The 27,088-nt window shown below is 42.4% G+C and overlaps 1 protein-coding gene across 2 annotated transcripts in view; it reads left to right on the forward strand.

Annotated features, from left to right (window-relative positions):
* HOMER2 (homer scaffold protein 2) overlaps positions 1 to 27,088 on the forward strand; it is a 60,108-nt gene that overhangs the window by 20,401 nt on the left and 12,619 nt on the right. The window contains exons 2-3 of one of the 2 annotated variants that reach the window (XM_055716327.1): positions 3,469 to 3,625; positions 20,508 to 20,639. In XM_055716327.1, coding sequence (XP_055572302.1) covers positions 3,469 to 3,625; positions 20,508 to 20,639 — 289 coding nt within the window. Of the gene's footprint in view, positions 1 to 3,468; positions 3,626 to 20,236; positions 20,347 to 20,507; positions 20,640 to 27,088 lie in introns of those variants that run through there. The other variant, XM_055716328.1, reaches the window with a different exon arrangement.

The raw sequence follows: 27,088 nt of genomic DNA on the forward strand, positions 1-27,088 counted from the left end.
GATTTTAAACATTCATAAATTCTCTTTGTCTTCTGATTTATGAGTCCACAGCCTGGCTGGCAGCACCACTGCTCCCTGCCTCCCCGGGCAAACTGGCAGTCACACGTAATGCCCAGCTTACAGGGGCTCACATGATGCAGGATGTGCTGTGGGAATTTCAATTTAGCATTGCTGTTGTTTTAAACATAAAACTGGATGAATCTCTGATAAAATGAAAGAAACCCTGGAAAACAAAGTCGTTCCTGTATCAGCAAATGCTTTCTTGAATGTCAAAAGTTGCAAATGAGTAATGCGGCATAACCCTGCTCAATTTGGAGCTCTGTAAGGCTGTGGTGTGTGTTTTAAAAGTGTCTCATTCAGCGTTTCACTGAAAAATGGAGTGCCGTGGCTTTATAGTTGCTTGTGTGTGCTACACTGGTCAAAGGAGTTTGGGCTGCAGTGAAGGAGGGTAGTTCCCTCCGTGTTAAAAGCTGCACCACCAGAGTTTGTCAGTGCTGTTGGCTTTGCAGACCTGCCGTGGTGTGAGGGATAGCGTGGTGGCACCGACTCTCAGTGCCAGGGATGCTGGCTCCTGCGCCCTGCGGATGGGTTTGAGCTCCCTGGAGTAAGAGCTGAGCACAGACTGGGGGTTGGCAGCAGGGAGTGCAGCAGGGCAGGCACGGCTGCAGAAATGCATCTTCGCTTAACTACGATGAGCCAACACTGGGAAGATCCTTCCAGGAGGCTGTGTCCTGGAGGCGCTTTGTCCAGGGGGTCAAAAATAAGTTCTGTGGCTTTGCTGACCCATAGAGCCATTGACAGCAGAAAGGGCAAAGGCGTGTGTGGAGAGCAACCAACCGGCCCTTCCAGATCTGAATCTCAACAGAAGGTCAACAGTTCACTTACCTTGAATGCACTAAAATGCTTAAGTTTACACATCACGTTTCCTTTTTTTAAGAAAATAATTTATCAACTAGCCCACTATCACTGTGAGTGATAGGGCTGCTGTTTGTATTCAGGAAGACAAAATGCACTTTTTTGGGTTTAGTAATCATAAGAATTAGAAACATAGTGAGGTTTTGCTGTTGCTTTTTAGTAGAAGCCCCAGTGAATGGATAGGTGGCTATCTCAAGCCCTGAGCTTCTATTAATTTATCTGCTTGGATGCATGTATACAGGTCCTGTTGACAACAGTAGGTGCTACAAGACTCCTGAAAAAAATGGGGATAGGTAATTTTTACCTTCGTTCTGCTTTTATTATCTCCAGTTTTACTTCATATACTTTCTGCTCCTGCTGCAGAGAGGCCAGGCATAGTTTTAACAGTGTGTTCTGGTATTGTTAAGATGAGTTAACAGAGTTAACATTTTTTGTGGAATAGGTTTGCAAGGAGGAAACTTCTGAAAGTTCAAACTGCAAGATATAGGTCATATTACCATTAGCAAGAAGTTATTAATAGAATCCTTTAAAAATACAGAACTAAGTAAAAGGCAAAGTAAATTCAGAATTATTCTTCACTCGGAGAAAGTATGTATTTTTAGAGTAAAAGAGTAAGCTGCTTGGGAGAAGCTTCGCTTCCCTGCATTCCTTATGGCAAATTCCACGACCTTCGTGGGTGTTACGCTGCTAACCCTGTGTAATGGATGATGGAATATTTAAAAAATGTTACTGAGACCTGCCCCTTCTTTCCTCCCAGCTGAGGACGGCATAGATTTTAGCATGTGAAATGAGAGTTAGGTTCAGTGAGGTACTGATAAAGAGGAGCTCAAGCGAATGCTATGCTTTCACAGCTGTAACATGACAGTCCCATTGTAATTTCAGTTTATTTCATATGAATATTTTACAGGATGAAGCAGAGGTGTCCATCCAGAATATCGTGCATGGCAGCCCCTGGAAAAATGTAAAACTTTGCATATGTCTTGCAAACAGAAAACCGTTGTTTCATTTTCTCCTTCCTGAGGCCTTGCTGGGCTTTGCAAGTTCTCTGTGTCTTTCCTGAGCTAATTCTACTCCTAAATCACTTTTGTCTGTTTGATATTCGTAAGTTTACTCCCCTATATCTTAATTTGACTGCAATGGTCAAGATGAAGTGTGATGTTTGATAGTGTTCCTGCATAAAGTACCTGAAGTTGTTCTGTTCTAAAAATGCACTAGTGGATATACAAGGAGCTGAAGATTATAGAAAACGTAATAAAACATAGTTCCAAAACTATGGGACCGAGAATAATAGAAGAGAATTATTTATATGAATAGGAAAGAATGGCTTATGGGAGCAAGAGATCTGTCTGGCCTTTCACCTACGTCTTTTCATTTGCTTTGTGCAAAATTCAGCCTGGCAGCCTTTTCAGTTTCCACGTGGTAGACATTTTTGGGTGGTAACTCTATTGTAGTGTAATTGTTTTTGAATCCTGTCATAATTCTGTCAAGTGTAACTATTCATGTTGTAATATTTTGTATGTGGTAAGAATATATTGTGGTACACTTAATATGCACAGTTATATATATATATATTTAAGAACTAGAAGCATAAAACTGTATATAAAAGCACAGCAGAGCTCGATGTGCAGTTCACTTCTAAACTTGGATTAAAGGTACAGTTGGAAGTCAATTTAGTTTTATGGCCATTAAGTAAGTCTTAATTCTGATCTTCAGCCTGGGTGACTTTGGGTGTACCATGTTCAGTTGTTTGAGTCCTGCATTTTCTCTGCTTTTGTGTGATTTGCATTGTCACATGTTGAAGGTAAATCAAACCCCCCTCCACTGTGTGCACAATTTTCTTGATGAGAAAAAGCAGCCAAGGAGGGCCGTTTGGGAACGGAGTGTCAGGGGCAGTACGTCATCCTCTGAGAGTTGAACTGAAAGGCAATATATATCAACACAGGGGTTTGGTTGTGTTTCTTTTCCCCCTTGCTCCCTGGGATGATTGACTGGTTTTGCATCTGATGAATTTTTCATGCGGATCCACAGAACAGGGGGATTCTAAGGATAGAGATTAATATTTCAGTAATTATACTGTGCCTGTAGGTTGCTGGAGTCCTTGGTGCATCCACAGAGGAACCCTGGCTGTGGGTAGCTGTTCACAGGAATGCGTGGCAGGAGGAAATCCAGCTGGGGGCGGGGAGGGGGGGCGCTTGTTATTGCTTTTGGCAAAATACGTGGATGGGGAAAGAAAGAATGCGTATGAGTATCCTTTCCTGGAAAAAAACTAGTTTGAGGAAAAGGTGGGTACCAAGTTACGGGGAGAAAAAAGCTGATTGCTGCCTGGACTACAGCAGGAACTTTAAGATGTTGAATGTCACTTAGCGATGCCAAGGAGAGGTACCCAAGGCTGGATCGTGGCTTGGCAGCATCACTGCTCTGCCTTTTCACTTGGGGGATTGCCAGGTGCTCTCTGTCTTGTGCTTTCAACATGCCTGGTCAAGGCTGGGCTTCTGGGACATTTCATCTTCTGCAGACTCATGCATCCATTTCTCCTGTCCCTCCCTATTCCAGAGAACAGCCCATCTTCACCACCAGAGCCCATGTCTTCCAAATTGACCCCAGCACGAAGAAGAACTGGGTTCCCGCAAGCAAGCAGGCTGTAACTGTTTCCTACTTCTATGACAGCACGAGAAACAGCTATCGGATTATCAGTGTGGATGGAGCCAAGGTAGGAGGCTGATGGTACCCCGGCGTGTTTACTGTGTGGAGAGGATCATGACTGTCAGCCTGTGTGAAGAGAGACATAAATGGGCTACATTGAGCACTTAAGTTCATAAATACTCTCTATTTTCATATAATCCATTATGGACACTTGTAGTGGTAATTGGGAAAGCAAAGGGCACCTTAACGTTTTGCCAAAATTAACTGACTTTATCTCTGACTGATTTGACTTTGTGATCTTAATGAGCCAAGAGCTTTAAGTGTCCGTATTGAGTCTGTATGGTAGGAACTGAAACCACCACCCATATTAGGGAGGTAAGGCTGAGGCCTTTTTGGTGGAAAAAAATTGGTCTTTTTAAAGGGAGTGATGAGGCAGATATGTGCTGACTAGAGCTTTTAATGTAAATGCCAACTGCATATTCACTATTGCCTGGTTGAACTGTTTACAGGTTAGTGCTTAATTTTCTTCAGCTTTCACGCAGGAGTTCATCAGCCTAGGTGACAAATTAGGCATGAAGGCTTTCCCCTGCCTCACTTTTTTTTTTCTTTTTTTTTTTTTTTTTCTTACTTTGTTTTGCATTACCAGAGAGTGTGTGGAAGGATTTCCTGTAAGAATCCTGATCGGTGTGATTGAATGGGTTGCTCAGACAACTGGTTTTATTGCATATTACATTTATCCTTCTGATTAGTCTCTCCAAAGTAACTTGAGCAGTGACTGCTTTCCCCTAGCAGACCCCAGTCAGAGGCGTAAGTTGGAACATTTCATTGCTGTGCAGAAACCATCAGTCATTTCTGCCAAATCACAAACCACGGGGTAACGAGACAGGTTTATAGCCTGTTTATCTGTGTTCCTGTTTGGATGAGGATGTTAAAGTACCACCGTCCTGGGAGAGAGAAATCACAGAAATCATCCCTTAATAAAGCTTTTCTATTTGTCATGCCTGTTTCACAAACTTGTTTTTTCAAACATCGTCTGTGCTATATTTGGTTATATATTGGCTTATAAATCAGCCATACTGCCTGCTTAAATTGATGGTAATGTTTCATTGACATTGGTACAGCATTAATATATCACCATCATTATGCTGTTTGTGCCGGTGTGTTCATTTCCAGAAACGGCAGCTAACCACCCTGGCTGCCTAGGTTTGCAGTCGGTGCGCACAGCCCTTGCAACTTGCTGGGGAAAGCTGAGCCCCCCCCAAATTTGCTTACACCCCACAGGTTGTCCTGCTCGTGCTCGGATGAAGCTGGTGCTGAGGGTAGCGGGCTGTTGGCTTTACAAACCCAGGCAAGCGTGACTTCCAAGCCAAAACTGCTGTACTTGCAGCAGTGGGTCGCTTGATTTGTGGATGTGCATGCATGCATTAAGACCAATTAATGAAAAGAAAGTAATTACTGTATGTGGCAGGGGGAAGCTGCAGGGGCAGCATATGCCCACAGCCAGAGGTCCTGCCCAGAACGGCAAAGTGTGTGCTGAGAACAAGACGGGCATCCAAGTTTTGCTTTCTAATCTGCCCAAAAGACATTCAGAAGGAGCCACCCCCCTGTTTTAGCGTGGCACAGAAGGTGAGCTTTCCATGATTAAAATTCTCCCCTGGGGCTTCCTGAGCAAGAATCAATTGCTGGGCACATGAATTATTCCTCTTGTATTGAACCTTTGCTGATTAAGGAACAGGTTGAAAAGAGATGCTGCCTTCACACTTGCTTCTGGAGGGTCCCCAGTTACCCCGCCTGTCTGTTTTGAGAGTGCTGATTTGGAAAAAGAAGGGTGGTTATACCCAAAGTAGTTACAAGTTGCTTTTCTCCCTCAAACAACTATTGTTTAGTGTTCTGACCTACTTTTCTAGCCAAAAATGAAACTGAGTAGGACTGTGAGGAAGGATATAGACAGCATCAGTTGGTGTTGTCCTGCTTTTCTGTGCGTCTCACTTATTCTAATAGTCTTCTGTGTGTTGGCAAATACTAGATGGATTAGCATCATGGCATCACTGCGGGCAGAAGTTATCTCTGTTTTAAAGACAAAAAAAGCTGAAGCTCAAGTAAATTAAGGGTCTTGGCCCTAGAAGGAAGATAGTGACGAAGGACATGTATCTCTAACAACTCTCCATTGTTGTCTGAACTGCAAAGGGGCTGTTCTAACAGTTTATTTTAGACAAATGTATACCATGCGTGTTGGCTTACAAAGAAATCTCACATTCATCCAACTTTTATGCAGCTGTTAGATTAGTCTTGGGTGGTTGGTTTTTTTTACCTTATGTTGGCATTACATAGTAACAATAACAATATTTCAAAGTGGTAAAGAATACAGGGCACTTCACTTAAACGTTGTTCGTTACCTGGTTGCATAAGCTTTATTTTACATTAGCGTTCAACATACCGCTCTGGGCAGTGTGTTGCATTGCGAGTATGCAGAGTAACGTAGAGCTGCTGAAAGACATCCGCGTTGCTCTTGTGCAGAACATGGGGCAGGCTGCATCACGTCAACCTGATGAGTATTTAATTTCCTCCTGATGCATCACCAACCCCGTGGGCTGATTCTCACGGGAGTGGCTTCCTCAGGCTGCTGCTGCTGTCCCCAAAGGTCCGGACCCTCTGCAGTCCCCTGTCCTTCAGCCCCATCCTCTCTTCTTCTAGCAGGTGTAGTCCCCTTCTTGTTCCTGGCAGGTCCTGTCCCTTGTCCCCAAACCCCTGGGGTGCAGGAGGGTAGGAGGAGGGGTGCTGCAGGGCAGAGGGGAGCGGAAGGGTTTAGGACTGGGCTGAAGGGGGATTAAGGGAACCACTGAGCCCATGTGTTTAAAGGCGTAAATATTGGGAACTCCTCTTGTGAGCACAGCTGGTGGGGGGCAGGGGAGTTGCTTGGCTCTGCTGCCTGGCACAGCAGGACGCTGCCTTCAGGTCCTTACCCGTTTGCCAAGTGGCAGGGAAGGACAGAAGGGCCTGGCTGGTAGGTGGGGAGGTGGTGGAGGTGGGTGTTGCAGCAAAGAGGAAAATGGGACAGAAAGGGAGTGGAGTAAAGATGGGGAGCAGAGGGAAGGCAAGGGAGCTTAACTCTTCCCTTGCAGAGGGATATGCAAGAGGCTCATGCTGAAAACCAGGAGTTACAGTGGAGGGCAGCCAGGCGAGAGCGTATGCCTTCCAGGTTTCTTCCAGATCCTCCCAGCCCAGCGACACAGAACCCCACTGAAATGCCTGGGGAGTCAAGCACTGGAAAGTGGAGACCTAGATTCAAAACAGCATGTACCGCTTTAAATCCTTGTGTTTGCAAAGCTAGAAGAGAACAGGTATTATAAATCCTGTGTCTTTCACAGAAAAACAGGTGCTGTGGACAGTAGCTTACAATTTATAGCAAAAGATTTCACAGATACTATGCAAGTGGTACCATATGGATGATCTTAACCAAGATACCGTTAGCAAACAAGGGAATAGATTGTATATCCTTTAATTACATTATAATTGACCTGTATGTTGTTGAGAAAGTAAACTCATCATGATGTTTTAAGAAGTTTCTAGCCAGAGGCTGTTTAGACTGCAGCATAATGAATGCTGGAGGAAGCGGTACAGTGAAACGGAAGGGCCCAGGCTGGTTCAGAGGTAATGAGGCAGCCAAGAGACTTCACCGTATGAAAGTGCCCAGCATTGTGGACAAAAGTCAGCCCTATTGAAAAATGACAAAATAAGGTGGTGATGCAGGGAGGACATGAACTTGTAAGTGCCCATTTGCTGTGTAGTGTGTGGGGAAAGCCACACACATGGTTCCTCATTAAAAGTGACCTATTATTCTGCCTTTTAGAGGTGAAAGAAAGTCTGAAAGCATGAAAATTACTCAGAATGATACCCTCCCTCATCCTCTGGAATAAATCATGGTAGTGCCCTGGCAGGTGGATTTGTTTATTTTTTATAAACTGGAAATACGTGTTACCCAAACAATATAGATAAGGAAGAAAGGATGAGAAACTTGTTTCTGTATAGAATTTGAGAAGGAAATAGAATCCCTCAGAAACTTCTGTCCTCATTTAAAAATATCCAGCTGTTACATTTCTACAGAGCCTGTGATTGATCTTTAGAGAAATAATTCATTAATAAGGAACATAAAGCTATCTTAAAAATTAATAGCCAGCAATAAAGTATATAGTGAGACATTCTGAGATGGCAGCAGCAAAGTGACAAAGCAAGAGTCATCTCGGATGCCAGTCCTAAGTTGTCTCTGTGTGATGCTTAAACAGATGACTAGAAAAAATTAAAATTAGGATTAAAAAGATTAATAGATTGCAAGTGTAATTTTGATAAAGACATGATATAGAAACAAAGACTTTGTGTTTCAGAGAAAAACGTATTGTCAGCTGATGCTCATTCCCAGTTGCTAGATCATTTAAAAGAGCTCATTACCTAGCAATTACCTTGAATATTGAAGACCAGCAGCTAAGTTGGGCGTAAGTGTGTGAAAGTACTGAAGAGAGAACCAGAAGAATTGCTGTGCTGGGAAAGCAAAATCAGTGGGTCTATTTCTGAAGTAAATTGCAATTAGTAAGAAAAAAATAATAGGGGCCAAATTTCACCAATCAGTATTCACAGAATGTTCCCCAAAGTGAATACTGTACATTATATAATATGATGAAGCTGTTTGATTAAGTGGTATATACGCCTTTATAATGGGATCTGTCGGTGAGTGTCACAGCAGGGACAGTGTGATTTCCAGAGCAGAATGAAGCTGGCAAGGACAGAGTCCCGGCAGCATGTGGGAGCAGATATTCAGGGAGGTAAGAAGGGGTGATATATAAACCTGCTAATATTTGATGTATTTCTGGCTTTCTCAGTTCCTGTACCAGTCCTGATTGCTACCTGTTTTCATAGCTGCCCACCTCTTTTTGACCACGCTTTTTTGTTCTCACGACTAGAGGCAGGCGTCCTAGGCGCACAGAGAGGAAATTCAGACTTCTTCCAGTGCTGTGTTCAGAGGCTCAAAACAAATAATTTTCTTTGCCCATGGAAAAGGAATTATTTTAAGACACAGTTGTTAAAAATATCCTAGAGTATTTTGCCAAAAGGTGACTCTTAGATTGAAGCAGCTTTCCTTTCACAGGAAAAAATTGCAGGGTGGCATGGTGGCACAGATGAAATTCCTTCATCTGGGTAGTTCTTTATGTTCTTTTTTTTCCTCTGTCATTGATGTAAACTCAGCCATTAAACCAAAAGCAATTATTTCTTAGGAAAAACCTACCAAGTAATTTAGATATTACAAAATTTTTGGCCCCACATGAAAAACGGCTTCTGGCAACGTGTACCTCGCCAGGGGGCTGCGTTGGTGTGGCAGCATTTGTGTGCCTCTGAGGCTGCATGGATCTGATTTGCAGAAACAATCACAACGTCACCTTCCCCCTTGGCATTCAGAGCATCAGTGTGTGTTCACCTGACCCCGTGCTCCATGAATTAGATGGAGTGATGTACCGTGTTTTATATTTTTTAAATACCTAATTTTTTTAACTACCTAATTTTTCAGGTTTAATGGTTTTGTAGTGAAATGATCAGAAGATGTGTTACAGCCTTGGGTAGCTAAAGATAAAGGGATGTAAAAGTACACAAAAAGTGACCTTACAAAATGCCTTTTCTTTTAACGTGTATAGAGAAATCCTGAATTAAATGCTGTGATTTTGAAAGGTGTGGGTGAGCATATATGTGTGTTTTGTCAAAGGGACGGAGATTCTTTTATTTCCAGTTTTGCCTGCCCTAGTTTTATTTATGGCCATCGCTTGTCAGGAGTGCTGTGTGCATCCCGGAGGAGCATGGTGCTGCTGGGGTCCGAGCTGGCTGCCCCTGCCTGCTGATACGCCAAGAGGCTCCGCTCCTTGCCCTGAAGATTATTTTGCTGACTGCAGCACTGGAAGGACTGTGATTTCCAGAGAGCCCCTGCTGGTAAAATCTGATTAAATTAGCAGAAAATATTTTTTTATTCCAGCTTCTCAAAGCTTTTTTTACCACTGGGTAACTGAGATGAGTATTTCTATTTTTTTCAGAATTTTTTCTGATGTGCATTTTTTTGCCCTTCAGGCCATTTCTTCCAGGTTGGGTGGGAAATCTTTTTCCAGATTTCCAGACTGCCAGAAAGAATGCCAGCCCTAAAACGGGTGTGGGTAAAGCATGAGCTCAATATTACGTACACTTCTGACACTGAGAACCAACACAAAAAGGACCATTCATCAAAAAGGCAGCGTGTGATACTTGTTGCTGTTTGAAGAGCCCAAAAGACTTACCCCAGTTTTAAGGGTGATGCTACATTAGGGGAAACTGGTGGAAAGATGACCAGGTTTTGACCTTGGAGGTCTGAGTTGACTGATCCAGTCAGTATTCCTGCATTCTTGTCCATACCTGTCCACACAAGAAACCTTCATATGCCATAACAAAATGTTTCCAGTACTGGTCTGGCTGATTACTGTAATATAGAAATTGAAGCATGTTTGATGGCCTTCATCTTCTCTTTATCATAATATATTAAGTATTTCATGAACTATCGGAGCTAATTTCAACATCATTATTAGCACTGGAGATTATAATGGAGCCATAAAAGGGTAATGCCAACAAATGGAACTAATTACACCCCTGTCCCCCACAAAAGGAAGAACATCTTGTGAAATACAAAAACATGGTATAAAATACAGTTTTAATGCATAATCCTGTCTTCCAGTGTGCATAGTTTGTGTGTATGTTATAATAAACATCTCATTGATTCTATGCTAGCAAGATGACTAATAAGTAAAAACATTAGTTCTGGTTTTATGATCTTTATGGATATATCATGTAATAGATAAGTACTTTACTGTTGAGACAGAACAACGATAATGGTATCAGCATGTATATACTGTGTATCCATACTAGAGCTTTTAAAATAATGTGATGCCATTTGATCATTCTCATTGGATGAGTTTTCTTCATAAGGCCGCTGCAGCGTGGACTTTTCCCAGTTCAGGTTTCCCAGCCTGTGCTGGAGAATGATGCTCATCTGCCAGAGACATGTTCTAGTACCAACTGTGCTAAACAAAGTACTTTGTAAAAGATGCCTGAGGAGTCTCTAGCTTCTTTTTGCAGTCCCTTTTGGGTTGTTGCTGTAAATAATCAAGCTGGATCAGGCTGCTCTCTTGAGAGGTAGCTGCCTCTTTCATAGAGTTCTCGTTGATTTTGTGTGATGGGCAGATTAAGAGCAGAACATCTGTCCTGCCCTCAGTCATGGCACACCAGCCTAACTTAAGCTGGAACCGGTCTCTCGCTCAGTGAAAGAACTCACAGTAAATAATATTTTTAATACCTATTTCCTCATTTCATTTAAAGGTTTAGAGTTGTGGTGATGTAACTTTCAGATAACTTAGCATCACTCTGAATTATTCAGGGGGAACTCTTAATTTAAGGAAAACTTACCATCAGCGGGTGATGCTGGTGCCTCCTAGGCAGAGGCTGCTACTCTGGCGAAGGCTGAATGAAGAGTGAATGAAATAAAGGAAAATAACAGTTCCCGATGATCTCAAAATATTTGCATTGTCTCTGTTTGTGATGTACTTGGCTTGACTAAAGTTAGTTGAGTTTTTGTTTCTCTTTAGACAAAGTAACTTGAGAACATTTTATTTGGAATTTGTTGATGAAGAAATAGAGCATAAAGGAGAAGCAGAGCTGTCAGCCAAGGATGAGACTACCCACTTGTATCATCCTGTATTTGCTTAAGGTCGTATCAAGTATTCAGAAATTCAGGCTGAGGGTAGGTGCAGGATTTAATAACTGGGAGGACAGTACGTTGCCTGGAGTTGTGTCTGCAGGAGAATTTTCAACACTTGCCAAGACTGGTTCAGATAGGTAGAGCTGGTGACATTGGCTGCGCTTGTGTGGACAGGTCCTTGAGTGTTCAGATAAAAAAGTACTGTTAGGGTTTAACTGCAATGGTAATTTCAGAATTTCTGATACTGGTAGAGATGACCTGGGAAAGGGAGGAAAAATTAAAAATGTTTGCTCAGACAAGACCTGGGGCTTCAGGTGAAAGAGAGCTTTTCAAAAGCTGAGAAATGGAGCAAAGTAAATGCCAGGAAATTTGGTGGGTCCCTTGAGACTGCATCAATGAGAAATCATGATCATCTGCTGAGGATATGTTTTGGTTTTTGTTGGAAAAAAAAAAAAAAAGTCTAGAGCTGTAGAACTCATATCGCTTATGTTTCGGTATTAATCTCTTTCCAAGTTATTAACTTTGAAATGTGAAAAATCCTCTGTTCGTTGTCTGGATTATTTCTGGAAGTAAATCCTGCAGAAGCCGGTTAGTAAGCTTAGGAGAAAAGATAACAAAGTGCTGGCAACAGCTGTATCCTTGACAGAAGAACAGAAGCACATCTGCCACCGTTTGATCCTATCTGGCTCATTTTTATGCTTGTATGTACAGCATGTGTCACTGGCTCTGGAAAGACCACACAAAACTGAATCCAGGAGATTGCAGAAACCTTTTCAGAAATGCAGTTTGTTATTCTTTAAAAAGAAAAAAAGAAAGAAAAGATAAAAATCCATGCTAGAGGATTTCTTGCTGCACTGCTCACCAGCAAGTAGGGAAACTTTGGTCTGGGTGGATTTTTCCTTTTTAAAATCTCTCCATAAAATTTCTCAGAAAAGATCTGTGCAAGTGTTCCAGCCTGTAACGGCCTCACACAGAGTTGTTTCTGATCACTAGACTCAAGTATGAATGTGGCATCTGAACATGCCAGAGAGGTTAATTAAACCATGTGACATTATTGTAAAGAAACCTGGAATCAAGCAGAGGATGCCTGGTTTAGGTCATGGTCCTCAAACTTAGCAAAGCTTTTGAAGAATCTTGAACAGATTTTTGGCAAAAATAATCCATGCCTGTAGTTAGGTGAAAACTGAGAAAAATTTCAAAGTATTTAGTAACATCATCAACATAGGCACAACATGGTAGAGTTTAGAGATGCTTTCCTTCATCTTTTTGGTTTCATTAGCTGATCAAAGCAAAACTGTGGGATGAGACTGAAATAGACAAATTTGTAGATGGTAAGATCTTCCATACCTGCTCACCAGGCTCCGGGGCGCGGTGCTCAGCTTGCTTGCGGGTTTTGCATTGTGCTGCCTTTTTCTTCTAAAATAAGTTATAAGGGCACTGAGGAGCCTTGTGCCCAAAGGTGAACTGAGCACATGCTTCATCCCCTCAAACTTTCCACAGCGTCTGCCCAGGGAATGAGGGACTTCTGTCAAGAATTGCAATAAACACAGCACTGGTTAGCTGTTGGTTTCATAATCTGGGAATTTTACTCCCTCTTTTTTTTAAGCTCAGCTACTGAAAGTAATAAAGAATAATTCTTACAAGCTGTGCTTTATGAGACTCTAAGGATTGCTTGTCCACTGAAATAGCTATATAAATTATTTGTTCCCTTCTCCCCCCTCCCCCGCTGTAGTGCATGAAGTATCTAATACTTGGAAATCCCTATTCAGAGAGTTAATGTATCAGACATGCTAATCAAGTCATGCCAGATGGAGTTTATAAATAAACTACACTGCATTGTGTATTCTTAAAATTTGAGCATCAAACATAATTCAAGGCAATATTTTCCTAGCTTTACCAAAAAAAAAAAAAAAAATCACAGACATCGCTTCTTTCTTGATTCTGGATTGTTGTCGCATCCAATGGCACAGTGGTTGCTAGATGGAAAATGAGGAATAGTAGAAATGACTTTCAACCATTAAATGCTGGCTGAAGTCCAAGGGTGATTCTCCCTGAGGAGTGAACCAGATGATCACATGAGCCCCAGCTAACCTTCACCTGGCTTTATTTTCTAGCAGCAAAATAAGGGATGAGGCGTTTCTGAGGATGCAGAAGGATTGGTGTTTTACGTTATCTCATAGACACCTTGTAGCTTCAGTTTTGTTAGTGTATTGCTCCTAAGTGTTGCTGAACCTGGTTGCCCTTGATTGTTGTCTAACAGTGACTGCTTCGAGGTGTTTTAGAAGACGCCAAGTAGATCCTGTCATCTCCTAAAAACAACTTGTCTGCTCTTCTTGGCCATTCCTTATGCGAAAGGACAGTTTTTCTAGATTTTAGAGAGGAAGCGGTAAGCCACGCTATTGCTGACCGCTCCCTGGGGTGTGTAGGTTGTTACAGAGGAGGAGTCCTTGACAATGCCACATAGTCGTGACATTTCTGACCTCTGCAAAGGGACCTTCAGGCTTCAGTGATGCTGTTGTCATACAGCCTGAAGGATGCAAAAAACAATTAGTGCCAAAATGGTTTGTATAAGGATGTGGTTATACTCTATGCAAAGGCTATATGCTTTTATTAAATCTTCCGAAGCATGAATGTGGTATAACTGTGGGGTTTTTTAAATTGTATCTCATTGTATATAACGCAGCCTTCTCCCTCATCCCAATTTTGGTCACCAGGAAAAAATCAAGAGTCTCCACTGTATATCTTCTTCTAGTCTTGATAAGTCAGGAATCTTGTTTCTCATGTGAAAATAATACACAAGCGTCTCGGTTTATATATTTTGTAAAGTGTTGCATGAAATTCCTGGATAACAGTTTGTGCCAGCATAGAGGGTTTGAGAATCCTTGCTGTAGATTTTCTTCATGAAACAGCTGCTGGTGCTTTTGAATCGTGTGGGTGGGTGGATGTGTGTGCTGCGCCTAAAAGAAAAAAAAAAATCTAGTCAGATGTCAAAGCAAAAATAGGAGATTTTAGAGATTTAGACTGGGTGGAGGAGGTGGGAAGCCAGCTCTGCAGAGATGTTAATTACCTTGGGAAGAAAAAGAGCGCAATGGAGTAGGTGTAGCAGGAGATTTACTTAATAGAATTCACATAATCATAAACCCACTTTTGTTGCATTTAGACAGGTTCTCAGCAAGGGCTTTACAACAGAAATATTTTACCACAGGAAAAACAGTTATTAGTCTTTTTATTGGAGTGGGGGGACTATTTTTACATCTCCTTTCATGAAGGAGGACAAGAACTTGGTTTTTTATTTGATTTGTTGGGTTTCAGGTTAAAAATTAACCTCATCATTCATTGAATTATCATGGGGACACAAGGTGATGCAGGATTAAAACACAGCTATGTGCAACTGTAGAAATGGCCCTTTCCCCCATGAAGCAAGCAGCAGCAGCATGTGAGATACTTGGTCCATAGAAGGTGAAACTGCTGTCTGCAGAGGGAGCTCAGGTTGGGAAGTAAATGCTTTGGACTGCAGCAAGTCCTCTGCGGCTTGCAAGGCACCCTGGCATCTTCCTCTTTGCAGAGCCTGGATGCATTATTGTGATTCCCCTTCCGCTCCCACCTCCCACAGAAATCCGTGACGTAGCTATGGAAGCTTTCGGAGTCCATTGAGGGGTGAAATGGCCACTGTCTTGTTCACTGTGTAGAGCAGAAACTCCTGAAAAGCAGTGGCTGGCCGGGCTAGCACGGTGGGTATCCAGAACAAGAGTCTGGTAGCAGATGTCCTGCCAACTGTTGCTTGCCCTGTGCTCTGCCCACTCTCCCCCTGCCCCCACCCCCCACGCACAAATGATGGAGCTGAGCAGGAGAAACAGCAAAATGGAGGAACCCAACGTTCTTCCTCCTAACGTATGTTTACAGTACCCCCAGTCTAACTAAACTGTACCCTCAGCCTGTCCGGGTGAAGCACTGTGTATGTCAGGTGCAGCAGATAAAAAGAGCAAGTGCCATTGCTACTTTCAGCTTTCCCAGGCTTTGTGGTTTTTTTAAGGACCTTCTACAAAGACTCAGCAGAACGGGTGGGGAGAAAGATTTGATCACATCTGCTGGCCCTGATTTGTAAAACAACTGTAATTAAAGCTCCTGCATTACAGGTTCACTGTTTTGGCCAAAGGCAGTTTTTTCTTTCACCCCCAAGTTCTTATGCTGCTGTGAGCCTGTCTTTGTGCTGCTCCTGCTTTACTCCATCAGGTGGCCACAGCAAGGACTCTTTTTCTCTCTCTTTAATAGTGTGTGTGTTGGTGGAAAGATGTTACGTCTGAGTCTAGAAGCTCTCAGCAGAGATAGGAAGGATGGCAGGTAGTGCAAAGGGTAGTGCAAGTCACAGAAACGTAGGCGGGTTAATTCCACAAGAGAGCTGCTGAACATTTGAGATAGAGGGAGAATTTCTCTGCAATCCAGCCCTGTCTCCTCATCTTCACATCCAGTGTCACAAGCCCTTCTGATTCATGTCGACTTGATGAGCTGGAAGAACCTGCTGAGCCTGTGATAGCTGTGGCCAGAGGATTAGCAGCTCCTTTCCCTCTTCAGTTCTGTTTTTAGACTGGGATACATCTTTACTGAGGATTAGCAGCCTGGTGGGTTGGGGAAATTAAATTTCACAAGGGCTGCAAACTGGAAAGCATGTATTTGGAGGTGTGAAAATGAAATGGGGAGGTTTTAATGTAGTGCCTTCTTAAAGATAGATCTTATGGCCTGGAACCTCGGGGCTTTTCTGGAGGTGAGGTGAATTTAAAGGGGAAATTCCAGAATAATTCCTAATCTGGCACTCCTGTCCCAGAATAAGGGGCCCTTTTCTGATTTAATTTAACACAGTTCCAAAATACATTGGCTAATACATTCATTAGCTATTTCATGGCTGTCTTTTCCCAGGTAGAGGAGCTTGTGGCCAGGCCGGCTGGGGCTCATCGTCCCCTTGGGTGGGTGTTTCTTTGGAGAAGGTGTCCTGGCCGATGGCTGCCCGCACGCGGGCCCTCCTCCTCGGGCCGTGTCAGTGGCTCTGCCCGCTGCCATCGCCGCTTTCCTCCCCTGCCAGCTGAGCTTGCTTTCATTCTGCTTTTCCCTCTTGCCAACCTGGGCCGGTGCGACCAGGGTGTACGCTGTGAGCCAAGCCAGCGAACCCCCAGGCACTGCTCCAGCAGCCCACGCACCCCTGCGTCTTACGTTGGTGAAACGGTGACTCGGGGAAAATGTATTTTCAGGAGCCACGTTGGCTTTTCCCCTTTAGTGTATGTTGTGATGCAGGGCATGTGGGAGAGGAACCCTTTCAATGCTCAAAGCATTCCTTAAAAAAATGGCAGCTGTAGGTATGGGCGCTGCGCATATATTACGAGCAGCGTGAGCTGCGCTGCCAATACGTATTTTTTTCCTTCTATACACTTGGGTCGTCTTGTGACCTCACCCGGCTTGATTTATTTGGCAGTTTCTCTCCGTGGGAAGCCAGCAGGATGGGTGTGTTACAGCATATGAATGTTCTGCTCTATGCCAGCTTATTTGCGTTCACTTGTACGTGACGCATATACCTGGTGTGTTTCTAAATGTCTGGAGTGATTTCTGGTTGATGTAGTGCTACCTTGTACTGTGAGCATTCTTCTGTGTCAGCTTCAAATAAAAATTTAGATGTCAGGATTGTTTTTTCTCCCAGAGGAAGTGAAATTAGCATGAGATTTTGCTTGGCTTGTTTGGATGTATCAGGAATGTTTGCCATCTGATACATGTAGATGAGAGCAAAGGCAGATTATTTTTTTTAACCACATGTAGACAACTCAGTATGATGAATGAGTTTATTATTCTGTAAGGTGCTTATTATATTACGCTCCTCTTTGCCTTTGTCTTTAGGGAGAACTCTTTAACTACTTCAGGGATTGATTACATTTGATTAGAGTGTGGTTTATCTTTTGAATCCTTTATCCTGGATGAAAGTCTACATTCCTTTTTCTGATGCAGCTGGAATTGCTCTTGGTGTGTTTTATACAAATGAGGACCAATTGCAAAGATTTTTCGTAAGAGCCCATTTGAATTGATGAGTGGCCTTTTTTTGTAGAATTGTAATACCGGGTTGCAGGTAGGGATGGAAAAGAGCCCACAGGCTCATCCTGCCTACAGCAGCTTTCAAATACTGCCCTTTCTCTTCTGCACCCTTCTCAGCTCCTTCTTCCATTGAAACTTGAAAGTTCTGGTTCATCCTTTGATGAAAATAGAAAATTTTACTGGTTCGGTTGAACTTCCCTGTAGTGGTGGCCACAGATGCTTCCCCTGCCTTCTGCCCCAGCTGGAGACCTTCCGCCTGGTGGAAGACCAGCCGGCCTGGCCACGAGCTTCTCCACCTGGGAAAAGACAGCCATGAAATAGCTAATGAATTTATTAGCCGATGTATTTTGGAACTGTGTTAAATTAAATCAGGTGGAGGTGGAGGAGCAGTGGGGTCCCTGCAGCCCAGGGTGAGCCAGGGGGAGGAGGATAGCCTGGCTTACTGGGCAGGAGGGATTGCAAGCCTGGTTTTTCATTGTTCTTTGAAATCATAACACCCTTTCTTTTTCCTAAACACAACCAACTTGATTGTTCCCTGGCCCGAGTAGTGTCCCTGCTCTGGAATGATGACCAGATTTATAGGAGAAGTGAATGTACAGGCTGATGCTCCTGAAATTTAATGTTACGGCATCTCCCTGCAAGCGTGACGGGGCAGTGGGGTCAGGATTGGGAGGAAGACCGGTGGGTAAGTGCAGTGTACCTGCAGCATCCGTCTCCTCTGAACTGTTTCCATGAGCTCTGATGTAATCTCCTAAGCTTCTACTTAGGTTTTCACTTCTCTGTAGGAACACAGCGTTTCTGAAGTGGCTGACTGACAGAAGGATTTAAGGGGGAAAAAAAATCATAGAGCTGGCTTCCAGGCAGTTTCACTAATTGCAGCTTATTATAAATTTAACAGATGAGCTGTCAGTTTCTTGAAGGTGTGCGATCACCGCAACCTTTTCTCGGATTCTGCGCTGGCTATAGAAAAAATGAACTTCGAAGGTGCTAAGCTAATGGTAGTGCATTTCATCACTCAATACGGTGTTCCTTGGTTTACAATTTGCAGGCTTCATTATTCCTTTTATCACATCTTTGATAATATTGGACTAAAAGATATCTTTGCTCTGGGGTTTATTTGTATCTACTCAATGATTATTGTAGGAGGTATGGAAGAGTTTTATTCTTCTCAGAGTCTGCTTCTAGTGAGTGAAGCTTTTGCCTTTCAATAAAATGGGTCATTTTATTAGTTTTTGCTCACAGATGTCTAATTTGATAGGCACAGTAGGACTGAAATAATATTTTTTATCACTTGAAATTTCTGGCTGTTTCATAGCTTCTAAAATAAGTTCTGTAATTGGAGAAGCTAAACACTTGTAAGTAGTTCATCTGTCTGATGTAAGATTTTTAAAGAAGAAATATAGCACTTCCCTTAAAGTTTTTGGAAAGCATCCTGATTTTTCTGGGTTGCTGGTAGCTTATCCTCCTGCTCTTCTGCCTCTCTGTATCATGCAGTCGTTGTAGCATCATAGTTACTTCGCATCGTCAACCCCCTACATAAAATCTTTGATTTTATTTTCATTTTAATATCTGAAATCGCACTGAGATTTTATGTTGCGGCTTTTCTGTTGTGTGACTTAGCCAGAGGCGAGCACATCTGGGCAGCTTTGCTTATACCTCTGCCTGTCAACTGACCATTCAAAAAGATGTTTTGACCCTGAAAGCTGGTGTCTGTATGGGGTGTGTTGGCCAGCTGGTTGCAGAGTCATCTCTCCCCCTTTCTTGCCCTGTTTATTCCCAAACAAAAAAATAAAAATTTCAGGGGTACCAGCCACCTGGCCCTCCTATGTTTTGTTTCCTTTTGGTGAAAAGGTCAGTGGCAGGAAATGGCAGAAAAGAGTGTTTGTTTGAAAGTGGTGATGCAGAAAGAGGGAACCACTGAAGCTGAGCAGTTTCTGAGAAAGCAAGTAGAAGCATCAGCACAAAGGTTGGAAGTTAGGGAGGGGACAGAGGCAAGATCTTTCTCTGGTAAATTTAATTCACACTTTTTGCTAAATGTAAATGATAGCTTAGGAAAAAAAACCTGCTTGGAATACATAGTAAATGATGTTGCCAGGATACTTCCTGATCATGTTAATTAAACTGTCCCACAGATTTGGCTTAATTACTGCATAATTTGCATATTGGAAATGATGGTACGCATTACTAAAGAAAGCTTCTATTCTGTTAGCAGAAAGAACATTGTATATGAATTAATTTCCAGGGGAAGGAGTCTCTAGACTCATATAATGATGTATCTTGAAAATAAAGTTAAGATTTTTGATAATGAACTGGCATATATCTCATTTGCAAGATTACATTTTATGCTTGTTCCACTAAGTTCCTTAGAGACCTCATCCCAACAGCCTTCCTCTTGTTGGCTATTTCTTTAATTACAAGAACCACTGTTGCTTTCAAGGTTGCTGGTGGTGAAGCAGATACTAGTTAACTTGTGTAAAGCGGCAGAATCTTTGTCTTGAGGCCCACACTTGATGGTGCATGTGCATTGTGGGCGATGCACTTCACCACCCTCCCAAGTTGAACTCACTATTAAGTTACCAGTTTCTCTTTGTCTGGTTTTTTGTTGTTAGTGGTTTTCTTTTTCATTCATTTCTGACATGTCTCTGGCATCCTGCTTGTGGGAGCCTGAGGCCAAATGGAGAAATGCAGAAATATCTCTTTCCTGGTCCAGCCTGAGGGCAGGTGTTGCTGGTGCACACCCTGCTTGGAGGCCTCCAGCCATCCCGGGTATCGGGTGGGAGTAGCCATGTGCCTTCATAATGCTTAAAAAAGAGGATTTTGCATCTGCATTTCTGCCAGGGTAATTTTATAGCTCCTGTCCCTGCTGTTGCTTTGAGTTCAGTGACATTCCTGCAGCCATGTTTAACTGCAGGACTATGATAGGACTTTGGAAAAAGAAGACAAGATGCCTGCATAAAGTAAGACAAGATAGAAACTGTTTTGTTTTCAGAAAAAATCTTCTGAATACAGCAATTTCCCAATTTAGACTGCTAATTGCTTTGGATGATATCGTTGCTAGGATATGCATTTCCGATGTGGCTTCTACTTTTTAATTATTTTTTTATCTGTTTTTAAACAGGTGATCATAAACAGCACAATCACACCTAACATGACCTTCACTAAAACATCGCAGAAGTTTGGCCAGTGGGCGGACAGCAGAGCAAACACTGTGTTTGGTTTGGGCTTTCCCTCCGAGCAGCAGTTGACGAAGGTAATGGGGCTCACTGCGCTTCTGCAAAGGTTGCCTTGTTTCTTATTAATGAAGAATTGCATATACCCATCTGACCTCTTGAGAGCTGCATGCTTTTGCAGTTCCTTTTCATCCATACAAGCTGCCCATCTCCTGTAATTACCCAATGTCTGTATGTACAGAAGCAGGCAGTATTGCAAAGTTTGTAGTCAAAACTATAAATTAAATCTGACCACTAATGACAGTACTATCAGGTGATCTCGACAGTATCTTCCCCTGCATGGCTGAAAGCATTTGTGTTTTCAGATGTTCACAGAAGCAATCTGAACTCTGTAGTATTTTTTGGCGTCTCCTTGGCCTGTGCGCTCATTTCAGCTGAAAGTGGCACCAAAAGCGAAGGGAACCGCTGATATGCCAGGACTGTTGGTGTTAGGGCTGCCTAATGTGGCTGAAGGAAGAGTTGCTGTCCCAGCCTCAGAGATGTGCACTTCGATGACTTGCTGCCATTGGTAATTAACTGAGGTGAAGGAGCTGCCAGCCCCCAGGGTTTGCTGGTGCCCTCGTTTTGCAGATACCACCATTGGTGGGGCCATGCTTTCAGGAGGCTCAACGAACTGGTCTTTGTTAAAATAATACCACATTTTTAGCATTTCAGCTCGGTGGTGTGATTTGCAGCCCTGACCTGAAGCTGCTTTAGCACAGACCTGAGGAGGTGGCAGCAGGTTGTGGCAGTGATGGAGGATGAGTAGCGGGGGAGGTCTGACAGCAGGTTTGGTGGCAGAGCTGCCTTCCTCAGCAGGCAAACCTGGCCATGGGTTTGGTATTAATGCAACACTTCCCTGGACCAGGGGCTGGCTACATTAGTCGTCTTGTAAAGTGTAGTCAAGAATAACATGCACTTTAAAATACATCCTGTCATTAGATTAGTGGTCTTGCCAAGTGCTCATCAAGCAGCTGAAATGTTAGTTCGTGTAGTAAAAAACCTCCTACTTATCTAACACATAGTTGACACCTGAAGCGTTGCTACTTGGCACTGGGTTTTGTCAGTTAACTCAACGTGGTGTCCTTAGGCATGTCACACAGTCTCTTGTGGTGCTGTCCTTTCCTCGTGTGCTTTGATAAGAAAAGAATCACAAGGACAAGGTGTTTCTTGTAGTGACTAAAATAGCAAAGGCAGACCACTGCAGTAGGAGCAGGACTTTTCCATCAACCAAATTGTTACAGGAATTTATTTTACTAAATCTGTCTTACTGAGTTTTGAGTTTCCAGAGTATTGCATTTTTTGCAAGCATTTCTTAAAGGTAAAGTGTGTTTTACTTTTCATGTATGGATTTTGGATGTCCGTAAAAGTGCCATGACAATAATCTGTTCTTCTGGGATGCTAAGGCCACCAATCAATCACATGCAAAACGTTTTTTTTAAAAATGAGCTGCTGGTGATGGTTATGTTGTTTACTCAAGTGTAGATGAGTGCTCATTTCACCTATGCATCTTCTCCACTCCTGTGGCAAAGAGGTGTTTGTAGTAGCTAGTAAGTAGTGTGGCAATACAGAAGGATTAAGGTGGATTTAGGAGAGTAGTTTGTTTAGAGTAACAGATAAGCATGATACAGTGCAACCTTTGGACACCAAATGAAAGAATTAGGAGCACTGGATAGTAATTTTTACTCCTGGATTACTGAAGTCACACCTTGCAGCATGGCAGGTGGCTGCACGGTGCCTGAGTGCTGGCTGGGCTTGAACAAGCACCACGCACCGTGTGGAGCAGGTGGTGCTGGGGCTGGCTCAGGAGACCAGAGGTGTAACAAGGAGGTCCTTGCACCCTAATCAGAGAGATTTTTTCATATCCTCCAAAACTATCCAAACACGTACTAAGAATAAATGTAGTGCTGGTATCAGAAAGCAGCTCTTTAATGTTCGTGTGGCCAGACTAAAGCCATCTGAAAAACATGTCGTGTGGGCACAGGGGCCTCAGCACCAGCTGTGTTTCTCTCCAGATCAGTTTGCACATCTGTTTGCACAGCACGATCTGCTGAAGAGCTCACTGCCAATAATACAGCCTTCTACTTGCAGAAAAAGCTTTCCAAATCAGCAGAAAGACTTTTTACTGGTAAGAATATCGAAGGGGAGCTTAAGGGGAGCGCTTGTTAAAATGGCTTGAGATGATCTATTAAAAAAAACCCACCACACCTGACATTTATCTGGCTGGAAAAATGTAAGAAAACCTGGTTTATTACCACCCTGCAAAGCAGTGGGACAGAGATATCCCTTGTCATCCATGCTCCTCAGTTTAATTATTGAACCGTTAACAAGAAAGATCAGAGATGGTGGAGAGATTACAGACGTATAAGTGTACTGGGAATAGTAAAATAAAGTTTCATTTCGTCTTGATATCATTATACTCTTATAAAAGATATAAACTAAAGCTTGCCGTTTTTCCTGGAAATAATTGAAGCTTTTAGTCAGGAATTGGAAGGACACACTAAAACTCCTCTAAACCAGAGAGATCAATAGACTGGCTTAAAATAAATAAATAAAGCAAACTGAAAAGTGGCTGAACACAATGAATAATAACAAAGAGGAGAAGAGGTTAGCATGCCTAAAAATGTCTGCATTTTTAAATATATTGCTTGGCCTAATAAAAGATATTGCCTCTTTCTAGTGCCTTGCTTCTCTTGAGATACTTAAGCATTAATCCGTACCTATAGGGAAAAGCAGTTCAAATTAAACATGAGCTATTAATGAAAAGTACACTCAGTGACCTAGTGACCTAATTATAATTCACATGGATTGGGAGAATCCCAGGGCTTAAGGTTGGTGTCCTGCTCAGGGTCCTTTTCCCCTCTTGCAGGACTCGTTGACCCTCCTTTCCCCTGCCTTCCCACCCTGTGCCTCAAAAAGGCCTCAAGACATGATTCAAACATTGCTACAGCTAAATTGAAACAGGAATCAAAAGAGAATTAATGGTGTGCCTGGGTGTGATGAAGAGGCAGGGCTGGTACTGTACAGGTAGTGATGTATTTTGCACATGAAGCAGTTCAGTAAAATTTGTGCTATCATTCAGGATGCTTCAGTGCAGACGTGCTGTCTGAGGAGCTGTAGGTAGTCAAGGGCATGGGGACCGAGATTTATACAGGTGAGAAACTAAGTAAACCCAGATTTTGCCCATCATAAAGCAACTGCATCCAGCATCTGGGAGGCACTGGACTTTCTTTCCGTGCATGTGTGCACATTACGTGTGTGGTGTCTGCCAGGTGCTGTGTTGCAGGGGGAAAGTTCAGAGCAAATCCTGCCCCGGCCCCAGCATGCAGCACAGCCCCCCGGCCCCGGTCCGACCAGCATCAGTGCTGGCAGCGTACTGGCTGTGCTAGAGCAAATTACTGGCCAGTCCCTGGAGTAAATGGTCTTGTTTGCTGCTGATCTGCCCAGTACTGAGAGCTCATCCAGAGAAAACCACGAGCAAATCAACGTGTGTGTTGTGTGTCACAGCACGACGGTGCTCCCCAACGGGAACGTGCCATCACCCAGCCTTCTGCAAAGCAAGAAGGTGATGAAATATTTATGAGACTGCTTTTGGTGGGAGCAGCTGTTTCATCTGACACTGGCACAGTTTGTCAGTAGGAGATGTAAAATATAATGCCAGATCAGGAGCTCAAAATTTACGCATGCAAAATAATGCTTTTTAATGTATAAAATGTTAAGAAAGTCTATTTAAATATATGTATTTCTGCAGGTGACAAGCTGGCTGCAGATTTGAACAGCCTTTAAATAATTTGTGCGGTGCACAGTAGCATCCTTGAGTCCTCGTTAAATTTCACTGGCCAAGATTTGTAATCAAAGAGTGTGCATGGGCTGCAGCAGCCTTGGACTGAAAGGCTTCACGAGCGTTGGCTCCAGCAGCAGGTCTTTTCCGTGTTGCAGCTTAGTCTCACAGCTCTTTGGGGCATGAGAAGACACGTCATATAATCCATGATGGACTGCTGGAGTGGTGTTTAGTTGGTGTTTCTCTTACTGCAGTCTTTTTTAAAAAAAAATAATATGGGGAACTTCATCTGCCTGAGGACAAGGGTGAAGGAGAGGGAAGATGAAGGGAGAAGGAACATGATGATTTTTTTATTGGTTTGGGGTATTTATATGTGCGTTACCCCTCAAGACCACATTTACCAAGTTTTCGTTTACTAAATAGATGATTTTATTTTTTAACTAGGAATTTCATGTTTAAAAAGCACTCCCTGTTACTGCAGTGGTTTGATAGCTCAAAGTCAACTTGGATCTTGGAGGTGGCACATGATTTTGTAGTATCAGTTATTTGTCAATTATTTATGTTTGGGACAGAAAAAAATCAGTTACTGGAGAGAAAGCATCTCTCTGATTTCTACCAGTGATTCGACACTCTGGCCATGCTGTCACTCTCGGAGACGGCCTCAGGATCTGGGTAGCTTCAGAAATGCCTGGTTTGCTCCTGTAGCAATTAGCATTGGTAATGCTACACAAGTTGGGGCTGTCACCACTGTGCTGTTGCACTCAGAAGAGTAATCAAGTGAAAGGCTTTAATTTCATAACAAGCCAAGTGATCCTCTGTAGCTTTCAAAAATAGACTGTTAGTAAAATCTAGCAGGTATTAATTAGCCAAGAATGAAAAAGAAGCGGCAGCAGAACTCGTTATGGACTGCCTGTTTCCAAGTGTATGAGTAAACAAAAAGCAGAGACAGTCCTTCAGCACTGTTTCTGTTACAGCTGTCTATACGTTTGTAATGATGGTAAGAATGAAGGGTAATATTTTGACTCTTTAAAGCTGAAGATCTGTCACCGAGATGGTGAGAAATTCAGGTATTTGTACTTGTTTCTAAAAGCAAATGTCTTAAATACATGTGTTGGTAAACTGGAGACATGACTGAAATCTATTGTGCAATGGGTTCATGATTGGTTTTATATCACAGATTAGCTTTGCTCAGTCAAATACAATTTTTTATTATGGAAATATCGGAAAATGTCCTTTCCTTCTCAGCTCACATAATTTTTCACAGCAGTCTCCTGTGTACTTTATGAAGATAGCTGCAAAAATAAAATTTGATAGATCACTTCCAATTCTTTTTGTCTTTTCATATTTCATAGAGTTCATGAAAAACCCTCATAAATTTTTCATATGTAAGATGAAAAGATTTATTGTGAAAGAGAGGCTCAAACCAGCCCTTTACTATTTTCAGGAAAGCCAAGTGTAGAACTTACTGTTGATACAATATTTTAGAAATAAACAGTTTGTTGCAGGTGTTTTGTCACAGCAGGAGATAAATTTTGTGTAAAGTTGGAGTTAAATCACTTAAGGCAAAAATGTAATGTAGTTGTTCCTAATGATCTTTATAGTGCTACAAAGGTAATCAAGTCATTTGTGTGTGTAGTGACGGCACATGCCATCAGATAGCAACTGCTGCCATCCGAGAGCACATACTTTGCATATGCGGTTTCAGCTGGTGTATAGAAAACAGCTGGATTGGAGCGCTCGATCTTCATTCATAAACATTGTCACAGATCGTAGCCTACACCCAAAATTTCACTCAGTTTTGAGAATGTGCTCGTTTGCGGGATTTAAGAATGGTGTATGTGTATCTGTTGGAAATTTCCATTTGTGTGTGTTATACAAAACACAGGTGCCTCCACATATAAATCCAGATTTCTCTTAGACCAGTTGGAGATTTGTTTTATCAGTCTTTATAGTCCCAGTGTTTTAGTGAGAGCATGCTAAATACCTGCTGTAAATCTAAAGATTAGAAGATAAGATTAGTATGTGGATAATGATTCGTCCCATTCCTTGACGGTAAAATATGATGGGTTTTTTGTCATAAGTGTTCCAAATTATCCAAGGATATAATAGCAATCCTTTCATTCGCAAACTGTGCAATAAAATACATCTATTTATATTTTTATTTCTAATATGTCTTTTCTTTCTAACATTTCAAGTTTCTCAAAACACAGGCAAGCAAGACCAAACTGCTTTAGCAGAAAGGCAAAGTTACCCATTCTTATACCGGATGCATCTTAATTAAAAAAATTACATATTATGCCTCTTATTCCATCTTGGCAATCCTCCTTTTAAAACTTTAAACACTGTTTGAAGTGCTTAAAGCCCTGCAACCCTGACTGACTGGGATAATACTTGTATTTCAAAAATGCCAGGCTGGCTTTGGAGCAGATATGCTATAGCAACTTGTAGATTGGGATCGTTACTTTTCATCTTTATCTTTCCTTTCCCCCCCTCCCCCTGGTTGATACAATGCTCTTGCAGGAAGCATTCAAGCCTTTCCCTGAAGTCTTCCAGCTTTGTTTTTTCAGTAAGAAAAGAATTAGACCAGAAAAGCTGTGTTTTCATATGGCTCCCTTGTACATTCAGATCTGCCGCCTTCTCATTTTTTCTGTGTCTTGATAATCCCTTGCTTGCGTTCTGCAGGTGACCTCATTTGCATTCTTTAATTGA

This window comes from Falco cherrug, chromosome 7, assembly GCF_023634085.1.
Source record: "Falco cherrug isolate bFalChe1 chromosome 7, bFalChe1.pri, whole genome shotgun sequence".
NCBI lineage: Eukaryota > Metazoa > Chordata > Aves > Falconiformes > Falconidae > Falco > Falco cherrug.